Here is a 17,332-nt window from a genome sequence, read left to right as displayed (position 1 = left end):
CCCTGATCTCAACCTTAAGGAGTCCTTCTAGAATGTTGTGAACTGTCAAGTCATTAAGCCTTTGCATGTTATCAGATGATGTAACCACAGACTGTGGGGCTTTTTCAAGTTTTTTAAAAAAACAAACAAAAAACTTTTAAACCCTAATAACTGACAAAATATTGAATTGTCCACATCTGTCAGGAAGGTTATAAGTTATGTTTGGAGATAAAATAATGCATAAATTTTCCATGACTTGCCCCCTCACACAAGCCTTACTTTGTGGGAAATGATGCCTCCTGAGCCTTATCAGTGTCAACAAAGCGGATTTCAATACACAAACCACGGTGAAAAAGTACTTGGGAGCAGGCAGGTGTTATTGAATATGTCACCTCCGTTTGATTCAGAGGGGGGTGGGGAGAGAGAGATTGAGTCAAGAGGTCAGGAAGCCCTCCCTCCCCAAAGACAGACTAAACAATTTTGTGCCTCATGTTCCACTTTTTTGCCTGCAGATTGAATTCTGCACTATGCTATGATCTGACAATGCGACAATTTCCAGATTCCTTGCAATATTTCCTCTCACAGATTTTACAGGATAGAGAGCTTACTGGGTTAAGTCATCTGGGGAGTGTAGTGCAAATTTGGCAATGTGTTTGTCAGCGTTTAAAATACAGCACGCATTGTTTACTCTTGGGGAGTACCTACAACACTCCTTGACAGGCCAAAATTTTAGGTAATTCTTCATATGTTAATCCGTACTCTTGATGGAGGTGCAGGGTCCTTTATTAACGAACATCTGCAACAATGACGGACCACCAGGGGACTCTGACATAACACATGCTCTGCTCCCTTTTTTAAATGTACTTTGATCATTTTAAGTCCATGTTTACTTGTGTGTGCATATTTAATGTGTGTCTTTTTTTGTTGCCGCGGCGTAACGGTAATCTTAACCTTTTTGATCTCTGTACTTCGACACTTACTTTTGTTCAAATAGGATTTGCTTGTTGGCTAAAGCATTCACATTTCATAGGGTGCTTTGTCTGGGGGCCCTAATTGGGTATTGCCCCTTGTGCACAGACCAGATTGCTATGCTAAAAATCTGGGTCCTCAAGTTCCTGATGTTTTGTGACATTCTTCTGATGGACCTGGAGATCATAGCATGGACAATTTATTTATTTATTGTTATTGGGGGTTTTTTGGGGGGGGTTTTTTGCATTGATTTGTGATGACAAGCCATGGTAGATTAAAAATGCTAACCTAGTACAGCAACTGCATGAAAATTCCTTGCAGCTTTACCTTAGCTGTTGTGGTATGTTATATAGTTTGTTTAGTTTGGCAGCCTATGACAGACACTGGGCACTGTAATTAGATTAAAAAGCAGATCTAATTTGATTGATACTGATAAGATGTAGGCTGGACTACAAGCAAACACTGGACTAAATTCTTGTGGGGGATTAATACTGCTGCTCCTGTAGCCCCCAAACAAAAGCAAGTTCACACCTGGGCCAGGCCACTATACATTTACCCTGCAGACAGACAGGCAGAGTATTCTCACAGGTTTTCAGCAATGTGTTAAAATGTCACCTGTCTAATGGGCCCTTGTTATAATGTATTTCAGTACAATATTTGTGTATTTGAAGGATAATTTAAGGAGCTGGAGAGCAAGTATTATCCAAAGCATAGGCCAAGTCTTACTGTCAATGTACCTCACCTGGGCAAATGCAGCAATCATCATTAGCTAATTACAAATAAACATCGGGGACATTCGTATAGCATAGTATATATAGTTCTTCAGGCTTTATGAAGGTTTTTTAAAGTTTTTCTTTGGACATTGCCTGCTTTTTCATTAATTTTCTGTCCAGTCCTTGTAACTGATCATTTTCAGGGGGATAGTTATTTTTGTTTGTTTGTTAAGTCACTTTACACTGACCTGTGAATCATTCCGACATAATAAAAAGGCCCCTAAGTCAAGTATTATTGCACTATTCCCAAAGAACTATTAACCGAAAATATGGCATATTCCAGCATGGTGTGCAGTGCGTTTTGAAAACTAAAAAAACAAAACAAAACTGGGAAGCATGCGATTGGCAATGGCTTATTTTTTCAGCATGATGATCCCAAACACACTGGCAGTGCAGTAAAAGCATACCCGGATAGCTCCTCACATCCAAAGAAGAAATCTGAATGTTCCTCAAGAAGCCTGGAGAACTATTCCCAAAGACTTTTTAAAGACATTCCAAGAAAGCTTGACAAAGTGAGTTCAAAATGTGTTGAAGAATAGGGATGATCATACCGGTTATTGACATTGATAGATTGAATCTTTATTTTGAACATGTTGAAAAAGTACAACAACATAGAATTAAAAGAGACAAATAAACAAAGCAAAACAAAAGGAAAACGAGCAACCACAACTACAAATAACCTTCATGTTCAAAAAGGAGCAGGAAGAAGCATAAGCTTATAAAATCGTTATATGGAAAACATGGAAAATCGATAAAAAAGAGACAATTTATCCATTGCATATTTTAAAATACATGTTAATTTTTATATGTGTCCGTTAGTGTACGTGACGGTTAATAAAATGCTGGGGGGTTGTTTGTTTTTGGGCAAGTCTTTTTATCTGTTGCTAAGACCTCGTCATTATTTACATCGGTGAGGGGAGAAAAAACAACCGGAACTTCCGCTAGATTGAAACGGAAGTAGGTACGTGGCTGCTTCAGCTGACAGTCTACATGATGGCGACAGAGGTTCAGAGCGGCGACCTCGACAGCGCTACTTCTAGCCGGCTCGAAGTTTCCATCGATGGCCTCACTCTCACTCCGGACCCGGAGGGCGAGCAGAGCCAGGCCGAAGAACCGGAGTCCATACCCACGGAACCCAGCACAGATAAGCCGGGCGGCGCTGAAGGCGAAGATGGAGAGACTGCCAAATGTGCGATAGAGAGGAAATGGGGCTTTCCTCTGCTGGAGCTGTACGGAATGGCCCTTAAATTTTTTAAAGGTACTTCATGTTTGTTTCAATCGCCAAGCGGTGAGAAAGCTGCTCGAACAGTTTAAAGTGTCGCGCTCGCTGGTTCAGGCTAGCAGGTTGCTAGCATTAGCTGCTAGCTGTCACCACCGGGACTGGTGCTACTGCTGTCAGCCTCGGTGTTACATTAGCTTCACGGCTAACTAGTATCTAACGCTGCTGGCCATTAAAGGGTAAAACAACCACGGCACTTGTGAGTGGCCCCTTTGTGTCACTGTTGTCTCCTTTCTGGGTTTTTGTCTTTGGACCAAAGAGGAGTGACTATACTTATTACCAGTTTGCATATTTCTATGCATGCTTCCTCCACCAAACGAGGAAGATTTCCATTCCAATTGAATGACCGCTTGTTCTGGGATGTGTTCAGGAGCTTTTAAACACGCTCTCCCTCTGCTGTGACTGAAGCGGGACTGCATCAGGTGGCAGCTGCCCTCAAAGATTTTTCCTCCCAAAGTACTCAATGACAAGTTCCTGCTGTGCTGGAGGAATTATTATTCTGAGGATACAACTGCTGCATAGTTTTAGCTCGCCGCCCCTAAAAGCAGTTAACCACGTTTTCAGTCTATGGGGGGGTTTATGTGACGGCTTGACTGTTTTTACACCTGCCCTTTCATATCACTCCTATGTTGCTACTACTTGTAGTACTACTTTTATGTGTGCTCTGGGAGCCATTTTTAGGCCTTCTGGACATGCTGGGGTGGATTTAAAGCATATTGAAATACCATAAGTAGTTGAATAATTGGAAAAGAAATTGTGATATGTGTGGCAATTCTGCAGCCTGACCATTCTAGCTAGTTCTATATGTCTGCTTTACAAAAAGCCACAAATCCTGCAAAATACTGTGTCCATACTTTCCAGTCATCGTACACAAGTGTAAGCTGTATTGAACACTGGGCATTTGTGCTGTTTGTATTATGGCAGAACACTTGTGATGACTGTGCAAACAGGTCGGGGCCTGGCTGCCACTCTGTGTGATAGTAATCTGGGCTTTGTATCCTTGTCAGTGTGTCAGACAGGGTTAGGTCTACTTGCTCAACTTGCTCAACTCAGCTGCCTAAATCTCCCTCTTGCCTCACCTTAAATCAAGCTTTAGGTATGACTAATGTCATCTCAGTGTTTCATTCTTAATGATTTTAACCACAAAGAAGCTTGAAAAGTTTAGAGTGGGAGAGCACAGTTAGGAGTAATTATCTGCACTTTACAGTCTTGGCACAAGAACATAACACTCCTGTACGCGGGAGTTTTTACTACCTTGTTGTGCACACAAGCTGCACTGTAGTATTCACTGCAGGTGGACATTAACAGGATTGCCTGCAAACTCATTGCTTCCACTTTGCTGCCTTCAGATAAAGATGGAAAGGCCTTCCACCCGACCTATGAGGAGAAGCTTCGATTGGTGGCTCTGCACAAACAGGTGTTACTCGGTCCTTACAATCCCGATGCTTCACCAGAGGTCGGCTTCTTTGATGTCCTGGGCAACGACCGCAGGTAACACCAGCTTGTGTGTGTGTGTGTGTTCATGCATGTGACCTTTGGATTGTAGTGGACATCTCAGTGATTTTTGCTTTGTATCAGGAAATACACACTCGTGCATTTTTACTCATTAACAGTTTGAAATGGATTCAGACAATGGGTGAAAATCATCCTGTTCAGAATGAAATTTAAAAAAAATAATGCACCTATTATTGTCTACACCTTGACCTGTGTGCAGGAAAGAGTGGGCTTCACTGGGTAACATGGAGAAGGACGATGCCATGGTGGAGTTTGTCAAGCTACTTAACAAATGCTGTAACCTCTTTGCCCCATACGTCACATCACACAAGATCGAAAGGGAGGAGCAGGAGAGGAAAAGGTGGGAGGATCAGCTTCTTTGTCCAAGGGACATTCATCTGCTAGTGTGTCTTAAATTTAGTTTCTACCTCAATTTGCTCTCTATTTATCTAGAAAAGCTGGAAAGCTGTGGTTAGTTTGGGTGGATAGGTTATACGGTATTTGACCTTGTTAGAATGTCGTGATATTCATGTATATTTCACAGTTTGGGCTTTTGTTTGCATGTAAATTATGCATTTTTATCCATTTGCATTATTTAAATCATTCAATTCTCTTCTTCAGGAGAGAAGAAGAAGAGCGTCTAAGGCGGGAAGAGGAAGAAAGGGAGCGACAGAGGCTGGAGGAAGAGAGACGGAGGCTTGAGGAGGAGGAAAGGCTTAGAAGAGAGGAAGAAGAAAGGAGGCAGGCAGAAGAGGAGAGGCTACGGATTGAGCAGCAGAAGTATGTGTGGTGTTTGTTGATTCTTTTTTTAATTTTATATATAAGCATTCCTCTCCTTTTGTATTTAAATCTGTATGCTTTTTTTTTTAAATCACTTTTTATTTCCATGTATTTTGTGAGACCGAAAACAAGGGTTAGTCCTGTGCTGACACTTGGCCCAAAGATGAAAATCTCACTAAAAATCTGTCTGACTTCCTGTTGTTTTCCTGTATTTCCATTGTCATTCATTTTAATGTAACCAGACAACAGATAATGGCAGCATTAAATGCGCAGACAGCGGTGCAGTTCCAACAGTATGCTGCTCAGCAGTACCCAAACAGCCCTGAGCAGCAGATGAGCCTCATCCGTCAGCTGCAGGAGCAGCACTATCAGCAGTACATGCAGCAGCTCTACCAGGTCCAGCTGGCCCAGCAACAGGTAGGATGCAGAATCCCAACATAACATAGACTTTTCACTGATTGAGTTTTATTGTTCAATATATAGGATTTGCAGTTAATGTGGGAGTACTTAGAATAGATTAGAAGGATTGCCTGCAGGTCTTTCTTTGGCCCCAAATTCAATCTGATCAGTTGACCCCTGAGATTAGTCCCTTAATTAAATGGTAAATGGTAAATGGCCTGTATTTATATAGCGCTTTTCTAGTCCCTAAGGACCCCAAAGCGCTTTACATATCCAGTCATCCACCCATTCACGCACACATTCACACACTGGTGATGGCAAGTTACATTGTAGCCACAGCCACCCTGGGGCGCACTGACAGAGGCGAGGCTGCCGGACACTGGCGCCACCGGGCCCTCTGACCACCACCAGTAGGCAACGGGTGAAGTGTCTTGCCCAAGGACACAACGACCGAGACTGTCCAAGCCGGGGCTCGAACCGGCAACCTTCCGATTACAAGGCGAACTCCCAACTCTTGAGCCACGATCGCCCCATCATTAATCATAATTAACTCTTCATTATCTGACTGAAAGGAATGTGTGTCAGAGCCTAGCAGCTGTATTATCTAGGATAGATTTAGTGTAGAAATCCCTTGCTAATAATTAGCCTTCCAAACTGGGTGGTATATGTCTTGACAACACACACCTTTATTCATGTCCTCTTTAATATCCTGACTGATGCATAAAACCTTCCTGTAAGACACTGGCCTCCCTTTAGAGTCCTTCCAGCTTAAGTGAACTGTTAAATTGCGAAGGAGTTATTGAAAAATAGCCAAAAATGTTTTAAACCTTTTGACTTGAATTACTTTATTTTATACCATTTTTAACAGCCAGGTGTGGTAAACAAAAACCTCAAACAAAGACTAAGATGAAAAATCCCTGAGCAAATCAGTTGTTCAAAAGTCTAGCCCTAGGTCTACTCGTATACAGCAAAGCGGAAAAACAGACCCTTCGGTTTTTGAGATGTAGAGGATTTTGCCAGAAGATGGAAATTTAATTGTTAATAATCTTATCCAACCCTAACACAGCCCTGGTGAAACTAGATTGTTGGTTTCTCTTTCTCATCCTAGGCGGCCTTACAGAAGCAGCAGCAGTCTGATTCAATGGTGCAGGGCACCCTAGAATCTAGCAGCTTCCACACAGGTGAACCCATCCCTGCATCCTCAGCCGGACCATTGTGTGCTGCTTCACCACAGACTGGAGAAGAAGCTCCAACAATCAATGGAGGCCAGTCAGACTCTTACTCAGAGAGTATGGATCGGGAGCCAGAGCCTGAACCGGCAGAAGAGGTCTCAGAGAATGGACCTTTATTAGGTTGGTGGGCTACTCTATATCCATCTCAAAATAAAAGCATGAAATATTGGAGCGGCTAATGACTAGGGGTCAGACAGGGTAAGCTCTCTGTCAGAGCAGTGAAGCGGTCTGCCAAGCTTGAAACCTGATGCTTATCTGCTGTGCCCTTGTTGATGTAACCTGGAGGGCAGAAGAGCTGGAACAAGTGACACACAATAATGTGTTAGTTTAGGTTTCATCCAGTCATATATTCCGCTTACAGGAGTAAAAGACATCACAGTAGATATGCAAAAGTCCTTGGTGTGAATCCAAAACACATCCCTTTCCAAATGACTTCCTTCTTCCTGTTCAGTGGAATGATAAATAAAGCTGGGGTAGCTGTGCCTGCAAAAACAAATCTTTGCTATTATGCACATGGATTCTGGTTTTCTCTGATCGTTCTGAGACACACAGGTTTCCTCCAAGTTGAGCTTGTTTGGGATTCGGTCTGCATATGCTGGAAGGGAATCGCTTATTAGGAAATGTACTGTTTGTTTTGTAAGAAAAACTGGTAGAAAATAGATAATGTCTTCTCTTTCCTTTTGATTGCAGCAGAATCCCCACCAGTCATAGCTGCTCCTTCCATGTGGACACGGCCACAGATCAAGGACTTCAAGGAGAAAATCCGTCAGGACGCAGACAGCGTGATCACGGTGGGGCGCGGCGAGGTGGTGACGGTGCGTGTTCCCACTCATGAAGACGGCTCGTACCTGTTCTGGGAGTTTGCTACAGACTATTACGACATCGGCTTTGGGGTCTTCTTCGAGTGGACGGACGCAGCCTCTGCTTCAGTCAGCGTGCACGTGTCAGAGTCCAGTGAAGAGGATGAAGATGATGAAGGTGAGGGTAGTTTTTTGTTGTTTTTTTTTTTACTTGCTGTACTTAAACACATTCCTTATTATTATGTAAACAGCAGTTATGCATTACAGCCTTGAGGCTTCTCACTTAATCATACCATGATTGGTTTGGTTAATTATTCATGCTGGATGCCCCCATACAACCCCTACAATGATTTGTTCTCCCCCCAGGATCGAACCAGGGTTAGGCAGCTGTGTCAGCCACTACTGTGACTGTTTCCTTTCACTGTTGGGTATAAGCCGTACAGCTGTTTTTGTTTTTTATATATAATATATAGGGAATTTAAATAGTGAATTATATTTATATAGTTTTACTAGTGGCAACACCTAAACTCTTATTTTGAAAGTTTAGTTGCCTCTAACCAGTTAGCCCTGACTGTTCCCCTCCTGTATTTTCCCTGCTGATTGACTTGTTGGTCAGGTTGATCATCCCTCTCCAAAAAGCACTTTGTCCCACGGTTAACAGCGCTCCAGTTCCAGTATCTTGGACTGTAGCTGGCGATGGTGGTCATCCTTTTGCTTAAGAGAACTACCGTCAGTTCAAATGCTTGTCGTATCAGAATAGGCTGAGAACTGGTTAACTGTGTGTGACACTACGGCTACGTTCACACTGCATGCGAAAGCGCATCAAATCCGACTTTTTTGACCCATATCCGATCATGGTATGACAGTGTGAACGGCACAAATCCAATATTTTCAAATCCGATCTGGGTCACTTTCGTATGTGGTACTGAATGCGATACATATCTGATGTTTCAGAAAGCGACTGCTGTTTGAATGGTCATGTGGCATTAAATCCGTCTTTTACGTCACTGACACAAGACAGACGCCAAGTATCGGCGCTGGAGAAGCGCCCGATAAGACATCGCGAATGCTTTCATGGCCATCCCGTGTAGATGTTAGTGAAACTGTTGGGAAGACGGCATTGGAAAAACGTGAACATTTTATTTGTACTGTATAATCTGCAGATTCTGACAGAAATCTGTAACTATCCTTTGAAGCACCGCTCCTCTCTAAAACAGCAATAAGGATAATTATTAGGCCATATGTAAATAACAAAATAGCTTTATAACTTAAAGCAAAATTGGGAAACGTAAAACCCGAAACAAGTCTTTATATTAAGGGCCATCAGTCAAATAATACTGTTTGGTCTGGATCTAAACAGGGCGTTGTGTGTGATGTCTTCTTTTGCGCATGCGGGCCGCTTTGAGGGTTCACACTAGAGCGCGTTTGCGGTCACATTTTATTTGTAATGTGAACAAGCAGACCAAAAAAAAAAAATTGGATTAGATCAAAAAATCGGAATTGAGCATTAAGACCTGCAGTGTGAACGTAGCCTACTGCTGCCCTCTGCACAACAGAACGGTGGAGTTGGTCCACAGAACGAGAGACATGCGATTATATCACTTAGTGCCAAGTTATTTGTTACAAAACTACTGGGAAAATAAAATATTTGCTGAGAAATTAAAAAAAAAGTGTCTTTCATGATGCTCATGCACTTCTGTACATGTACACACAAAGTCTGCATGAAGGCTGTCAATGCTCTAATTAGTGTTGTCTTGTGCTTTATTTCTGTGGCTTCAGTTATAAGCCTGTTTGAGAGATTAGTAACTAGTTTTCCATTAATATTTTATTCTTATCCTACACTTATAATTAATTATCCACTGACTCTTGCCATTGTAACAAAAGTCCTGCCTATCTTTTGTCATATACAGGAAAGCATATGACTGAATACTGGCAGTCAAATTATTGAACAACATTCACTTTTTTTAATAATATTGATATTGTGCTGTTCTCACAGTCCAATTAAATGTTTGGATGCTTTGTCACCTTTAAGTTCTAGTGTTTTCTTTACCTCTCACACTAACCTGTAAGGAATACCCACTGTTGGGCTCATTTCTTGGAATGTAATGCAAAAATCATACAGCACAAAATGTATTCTTGTTTGCGCAAATAATGCATTGGTGTTTTTTTGTTTTTTGTTTGTGTTTTTATTTATGTTTTGTTTTTTTTACCTGCAGGCGAGCCAACCAGTGAGGAAGAGAAGGCCAAGAAGGAGGCAGGGAAGCCTCAGGTGGATGAGATTGTACCGGTTTACCGGAGGGACTGTCATGAGGAGGTGTACGCCGGCAGCCACCAGTACCCAGGTCGCGGAGTCTACCTGCTCAAGTTCGACAACTCCTATTCACTCTGGCGCTCCAAGAGTGTTTACTACAGAGTCTACTACACCAGATAAGCCTGAATACAGACACAAGGGGAGCCAAGGAGTGTGTATGTTCGTATATATAAATATATGTATGTACGTGTGTGTGTGTTTGTGAGGGGGGGAGGGTGAAGATTTGTGTGAAGGCAGCCTGTATTTGTGTGTATGTGTGCGTGTGTGTGAAGGAGGAAACTACCAGATTAATTCTGGATTAAACCACCAGAGGGAGACAAAGAGACACATCTGGAGTCGTAGTCTGGAGACTCGACTAATATGTATTTACTGTATGTGTACGCGTGACCCAAGATGCACCCATGCTAGATCCCGTTATCGAGCCCTTGGAAGAGGAGTGCGTATACCCGTTGTATATTCACCACCTGTCCTTGCTGCATTCACACCAAGCTGTAGGACTTTGCTCTCATGATATATTTCACCAGTTTCCTCCCCTGGGCTCCACTTAAGTCACCAAAGCCCAGCCCAGCACTGTCCAACACGGTGGCGTTGTGGCTGCTTGTGCTCCAAGTGATGCTATCATAACCACAAATGGAAACTTGGTGGCTCCACGAGCCTATGTTTCCCTTTCTTTCTTTTCTTTTTCTGTTTGTTTGTTTGCTTTTGAGTGGAAAAGGTGGTTGTTTATCCCACAAGTACACAGAGGACAATGTTAGAAATCAATTTATTATTAAAGATGTGCTTCATAACACTATGCCTTTTACTCAGAGATCGTCTGGTCTTTGCCAAGTGTGTTCTCACTCATTTAAACAGCCCGGGTTCTCAAACCTGCTCATCCTTTTTGTTGTCACAAAGCCACCGTACCTGTATGAAGATCTGAGAGGATTGTGAAGTGGAACGAGTGGTCTTTTTCATCTTCTTCTCGCAAACGTTCTGTTTCTTATACTTATTTCGAGAGTCAGGTTACAACAGCAGTGTGTGTCTTTTTAAACTTGCATCATTTATGAAGGACCGGCAAGAAGTCATTCAGTAACATGGGTGTTGAAGGAGGGTGTGCAAAACATCATTCACATGGTAATTTATGGCTGTGAGCCTTATCGGCTGCAGAAACGTCACAGTGTAAGAAGTGTAAAAGTCAAATCGGTGTAGGAGTAATTTCCGTTCTCCCACAAATGTTTTTCCGTTTGAGTTTTTACAAAAAAAAAAAAGTTGCTTGTTGACAGTCCCTCATCATATGTGTTGTTCACCACTTGTTAATTAAAGACTCACAAAAAAGAAAGAGCTTGTGTTGTCAATGTTAGCAGGGGGATTTGTTTTATCATTCCTGTTTTCCTGTTCAGAGCTCTGACACGCACGTGACAATAAACTCAACTAACCATCCTTTTTTTTTTTTTTTTTTTTTAAGGTCATAACACACTGTTACATCTGTGTAGAAAATCCATAACACAAAACTCTGTTTTGTCTACTTTTTTCCTTTCTTCCTCTTTGAGTTGTCATCTCAAACATTATGAATTAAAAAAATAAAATAAAAAGGAAAAAAGAGCTGATTAGAATTGTGTTCTGCGTGACACGGTTGCTTACTAACATTTAAATGTTTTTTTTATTATTATTGAAAATGTAATTTAGATTCATTCTGTTCTTCAGCTACGCATGACATATGTACCCAACATCTGAGTGCGTTGTGAGAATTGCTATATGAACTGTGCTCTCTGAATCAAAGTGATTGTCGAATATGGCAAGTGGGCATCGAGGACATTTGATTTCACTTTATCACACTTTAGTTTTTTTTTTGTGTGTGTGTGTGTGTGTGTGTGGGTGTGTGTAAATGCAAAGCAACTTTAAAGACAGAGGCGGAGTAGGAGTATCTTGCAAGCCAGTTAACCCTCCAGTGTTTGCAGAGCATCATTATTTAATGACTCCTGCCTCCAAATCCATTCAGTGATTTGTGCAACAGAATGTCACTACTTGCGGCTCACACAAGCCCTAAACGTCAAGAAAGTCCCCGTAACCTCAAATGTGATTTTTTGTTTTGTTTTTTTTTTTTGTTCATGGCTCATCAAAGGGTTTGATTTGAGATGTTTAAGCCTTGTATGTAAATAATTCTATAAATGATGTTTATGTATGGGTTTTTAAATGTGGAAGAAGGCTGTGGGTTTTTTGCGAATGAATGCACTGTAATATGACACGTGCATTTTACCCCGAATGAAAGTCCAAAACTTGTAGAAAGTACGAGACTCCCTTAACATAAAATTTCATTTTTTTTTTTTGTATTGTTTTAATGTTTGGATCTCTTATGATTTGCAAGATCTTTTTGGGCATATATTTAATCTTGATTAAACGTATCTTCATCTCTATAATTGTCTGCTTATTGCTGCTTGCTCTGGTTTCTATAGCACCAAGGCGTCAGCAGAAAAAGCACAAGTGGATGTAACTCATTTAATAAGAAGACAGTGCCGGTTCACTCACAGTTGATTACCCATGTGCTTGATTTGCAGCGACACAAGCTCATGGGTCTTGCCTCCCAGTAGTTAAGTGGCGAGAAGATTTGTATTTTAAACAAACAGAGGATACGGGAAATGTGAGGACACCAAAAAATGGCCTTGGAACAACACGCCACTGTCAGGCTTGTTCCCTTTTCCACCAGTAGTAAATGTGTCATCCTCACGCTGCTTTCCTGTCAAACACAATTTGTGCTGAGGGAAGGACAAATGCGGATATTGCTCATGCCTGAGAGAACAATCCACTTAACTTTGTGTTTTCTGTGTATGTGGAGTGTCTCAATATTCAGAGCGGTGGGGGCATAAATCCAACATTTTACATGCAAATATTGAGCAACGTGCTACTAAACTATTGCCACATAGAACATATTGAGTAATGAGAAAACGGTGAAAGTGACAGGAATGCTTGCAACTATGCTGGAAGTTGCAGTATTCACTAAAAGACACCAGGGGGCGCATTAATAGCTACGGAGCAGAGACAGGACTTCATCCATTGAACTTGTGGCCTGTTAATTTTAAAAGTGAGTTGAGGGGATGGTGTGCCCTTGAAAAGAGCTGTGAGGAATTTAAAGAGCAGATATGGGAATGTCAGATGGTGAACAGAGGAGCTGGACAAACATGCCATGTGCACACACTGAGGTCATAAATTACAGACAAGTGTTCAGAGAATGTGTTACCATGAGGTTATTTTAAATAGTATGAAAAAAACTTATGTCTATTTGCTCTGTAATAACTGTGGGCAAATTCCCCTTTAAAAATAAATGTGCAACAGACAAGAGAAACATTAGCGAAATAGCAAGAAAATAACATGACTACCTCAAAGTATCCAGACTACGCTACCTACATATCATTTTGTTAACGCTATGATTTTTGACTTGATGACTTTCATGAATATGAGAAACTGAGAAACGATCCGAGACTTACTAACTCAAAATAGCTAAAAATGTAAGAAATTGAAATAAACTCTAGAAATTATAAAATACATATAATTACATTTGTGTCTGACAGTAAAAATTATTTTTTTTTCCTTTTAAAAAATCTCGACATACTCAAAATTAGTGTGACAGGTACTAGCTTAAAATGCTAAGACCATTTAAGCTGACTCAAATTTTGAATTTATGGATGGCATTTTTTTTCAGTTGCAGAAAAACGAAAATAATAAATTAATAAAATGAATGTTTGTGTTCGACAGTTATTTATTTATTTATTTATTGGGGGGGTTAGGGTTGATGAGAGATTTACTAACTATATATAACTATATATATATAATAAAAAAACTAAGTATAAGACTTATTAAGTCAAACCATTTGAGAAAGATTTTAATTTTGATTTCAGATAATAAATAAATAAATAAAAAATACGATCCAGGATCTACAGCTTCCAGGTTTCCTGCTCGTTTCCTTCCTTGTTCCGTTTTCTGAAGAGCTCCGGTCCTTGTTTTGTGACAGGCCGCTCTCTCCGGAGGGAGGCAGGTAAACTCTGCGCTTCTTTCTGGCTCCGGCTCCACTCGCTACAGGTGGTTGTAGTATTTTCCGGGTTTTTATTTGTACTTTTCCCTACTTTTCCTTGTGATTTTTTTTCTTTCCAGCCTGCACTGTGTCTGGTTGAATTTGAATAGACTTTAGGAGGCAACGTCTGCAGTGTACAGCAGCACAAAGTCCCCATGCTTTGAAAATCAGAATATGGCGGGATTCAAGGATTATTCCTCAACCGCGGGGAGGGAGTTCGTGTTGGGTTTGTTTTAAAGCTTTGTTTTTCTCGGCGTGAACACTTTTCGGTCCCGCTGGAGTTATTGGTATGAAATAAATATGCCCTTTCACCAGAGGACTATCGAGCCCCGCCGTGTGAGCAGGCTATCGGCGAAGAAGGATGGCTGGAAACCTAGGGAAGAAGCCGGCAAACGCAAACTGCGAAAACCCGTTTTGTTCTCATCGCTGGATGAGGTTGGCTGTCATACGCTGACTAACGTAATACATCAACTTTCCGACCTTTCCCGACATGCCAGCGACATCTTCCTGGGCATCGAGATGGAGGCGGGGATGGTGTTTAGAAGATCCTGCAGGATCGAGGAGCGCCTGCAAATTCTGCAGGATGAAGTCCACAAGCTTGATCACAAGAAAGTGAAAATCCGTGAGTCTGCACTGTTGGCCACTTGTTTTTGTCCCTCTTACTCTACTGATCTTTCGGCTCCAATCACTTTAGCTTTCTATGAAATGCTTACAAGCCACTATAGAGCACTAAATGAGATCCAGAGACATGCAAAAATGCATGCAGTGAGTTCATATTTGTAGATATGATGTGCATGTTATGTATGATTCGAGAGTTTAAATATGTCTGTGTGAGAGAGGTGCGTCTACCTTCTGGCTTTTCCTGTTATGATAACATGCGCAGTAGTGTGGAGAGGTCCAAGGTGACTGTCATGATTTGTCTTTTTAAAAGAGTCAAAGAGGAGTGACCACTGACTCCTGCCCACATGGCTTTATTTGCCTGATTGGGACTTATGTTAACAGGGGCATTGTGTCAGAAATGATGGATATCCTCTCAACATACTGGCCATCTGTATCCAGGTCCTCAAAGGGCACTGAGATCCCAGGAGACCCTTCACCTTCCTCATCTCTCCTTAATGTCCATAAAGCTGATAAACACACAGACAAATGGAAAATCAATTTCTTTACTTTTAAAGTTTTGTGATTTGTTTAGCCTGCTTTTATTAAAGCTCCCTCCTTTAGGAGGGTTAAATATTAACTGAGACTGACTCATGCTCTGGTGACTGTGCAAGCAAGACTGAGAGATAGGCCTGCTGAGCTGCAGACCTGAGGCAGAGCCTTTGAATGACTGCATATCTGCCTCTCGACACCTATTTAAGACTCTGTTATGTAGTAATGTGTGTAAACCCAGCAGTTAAGGGATCATGTTTTCTATTGAGTCCCTGCCTCTTTTTCTTATCTAACTTGCTTCCGAAATGTATTGCAAAGTAGTGCTGGGAAGATTGGTGCAAATTCCTCTAAACCCAAGTGAAAGAGGAGGATTTCATCTCTGACTCACTCACTTTTGTTTCCTTTTTACTGTCCTTCCTCCTGCATTTGATCCGCGTCTGTCCATCCTGCCTTGTGTCTAAATATGACTCACCCTTTGTCACACAAACACACACAGGTTCAAAAGTGACTGCAGAGAAATGATAAGCCGAACAGGCAGACAGATCCCAGACGGAGGTGAAGGGGTGTAGGGGTGCCCACTACATGACAGCAACCAGTCCCAGTCATGACTCGACTGCTCCCATTTTCTGTACCTGTTGGAAGTTTTGATGCGGTTTTAGGCGGGACTGGGAGCTCTTTCTGAAAGGGTTTGTCTCATTTAAAGACCTGATTCATCAGAAGCCGAAGACGAGGTGTGAGAGAGTAGGCTGGAATGCGGTGTGTTACGTCGCGATCTGCAGTTCCCACACGCCCTCAAAGCCGTGTGTTAGGTTTACAGAAGCGCTGAGTCTAGATTTATTACAACGCAGACACTGAAGCTCAACGCCAGCTTTTTCCACACATGGAAACACCTGTATTTTTTTTTTTTGAAGTGCCCTCCAGCGTTAATCCATGAAAAGAGTCCTGGATCTGAATATGCCAGAACACCTGGCAGAATTTGGTATTTGAATAAAAGTTACTGTGTCATGCGCATGACTCCAGGAAACAAAGCATTCTTTGCCATGTTGTGCTATTTTACAGCTGTTTCTCACTGGTTTACAAAGTGAGGAGCGGCTGTTAAATGACAGTGTTTAGAGTTGGTGTTTACCTCAAATCCTTGATGAGACATAATGGTATGTTGCTTGTTGGGTAGTGCTGACTACCCAACCCTGAGGAATGCACTGTATTACATAAATTTACCAGCCTGCTTGTAAATATCTGCGGCTGGTCACCCTGTTGTCTTCTGCTCCTGTGGCTCAGGGTTCCTACCCTAACCTCAGAGCTCTGAGCCAGATCATGTTACTGGTGAGGGGCATGAAGAGGGGCTCTTGTGCACTGAAAGACTGACATTGAAGGAAGGGCGAAGTAAGAGTGTGTGTGTTTGCGCACTCCTACCTCTACACTGATTGTAATCAGTGGCAGTTTGAACAGAGACATGATAGGAAAATGGGATTTCCTCATTGTGTGTATTTTGTCTGCTTTATTCCAGTGTTGATCCATGTGTTCTGAAGGAGCGGACCCCAGAGCAAAGGTCACAGGTCATCCTCTTGTGTCTCAGCAGGGAACACCTGACACTCAGAGTCAAGAGTTTAAACAAAGTCTAGTTTGGTTAGCTTGGATTTCTGCTGGCTGCCAACAACAGCCACTCCTGCTAAGTTTGGCACATGGATCTCGTTTGCTCCACCCTGGTGTATTACTTGTATTAAGTGCAATTGTATTAATAATATTAATAAGGCTAATGCCATGGATACTAGAAATAAAAACGGTTTCAAGTCCCTTAACCATGCTGTTTGTTCCAGATGAAGATGTATTATTATGCCTTAACTAATCCAAACATCTATCTCTCTAGCTTTCTCATCAATACTTGATTGTTTTGGAGCTCATGCTGATACACAGACTCATAAATACAGTTCAGGTCAGACACCGTTCATTGACAGTATCCCTCCACTACCTATTTCCTGTCATTTCTCCCCCTTCATCTCTACAACCCATCTTTTGTTCCTCATGAGAAAAGTTCGACCTTGAGAACCACGCCAGGCTCTGCTTCCCCCAGAGGTCTGTGCACTTCTGTACACCGAGTAGCCATCGCTGCGATGTCACAAGC

General features: G+C 41.8%; 2 protein-coding genes across 5 annotated transcripts in view; both read left to right on the top strand.

The window, feature by feature from the left end:
• Positions 1-2,599: 2,599 nt before the first annotated feature.
• On the top strand, positions 2,600-12,409 carry acbd3 (acyl-Coenzyme A binding domain containing 3). Of its 2 annotated transcripts, none has more exons than XM_005914509.3 (8): positions 2,600-2,979; positions 4,350-4,491; positions 4,715-4,855; positions 5,116-5,274; positions 5,517-5,691; positions 6,782-7,025; positions 7,599-7,883; positions 9,922-12,409. In XM_005914509.3, the coding sequence occupies exons 1-8, from the start codon at positions 2,712-2,714 to the stop codon at positions 10,134-10,136; spliced, it is 1,629 nt and encodes a 542-aa protein (XP_005914571.1). In that variant the 5' UTR covers positions 2,600-2,711; the 3' UTR covers positions 10,137-12,409. The 2 variants fall into 2 exon arrangements, with proteins under 2 accessions (XP_005914571.1, XP_005914570.1); XM_005914508.3 differs by having other exon boundaries at positions 7,596-7,883.
• Positions 12,410-13,987: 1,578 nt separating this feature from the next.
• The window catches only part of nhsl1b (NHS-like 1b), a 99,742-nt gene continuing 96,397 nt past the window's right edge, over positions 13,988-17,332 (top strand). For 2 of the 3 annotated variants that reach the window (XM_014338411.2, XM_014338390.2), the window contains exon 1: positions 13,988-14,683. In XM_014338411.2, the coding sequence (XP_014193897.1) occupies positions 14,362-14,683 (322 nt within the window). In that variant the 5' untranslated portion in view covers positions 13,988-14,361. The remainder of the gene's footprint in view (positions 14,684-17,332) is intronic. The other variant, XM_014338401.2, reaches the window with a different exon arrangement.

The sequence above is a fragment of the Haplochromis burtoni genome, unplaced genomic scaffold (assembly GCF_018398535.1).
Source record: "Haplochromis burtoni strain Fernald_Lab_line unplaced genomic scaffold, NCSU_Asbu1 Contig_8, whole genome shotgun sequence".
NCBI classification, from domain to species: domain Eukaryota; kingdom Metazoa; phylum Chordata; class Actinopteri; order Cichliformes; family Cichlidae; genus Haplochromis; species Haplochromis burtoni.
The sequence above is the reverse complement of the archived record's forward strand: the minus strand, read 5'-3'. Positions and strand labels throughout refer to the sequence as shown.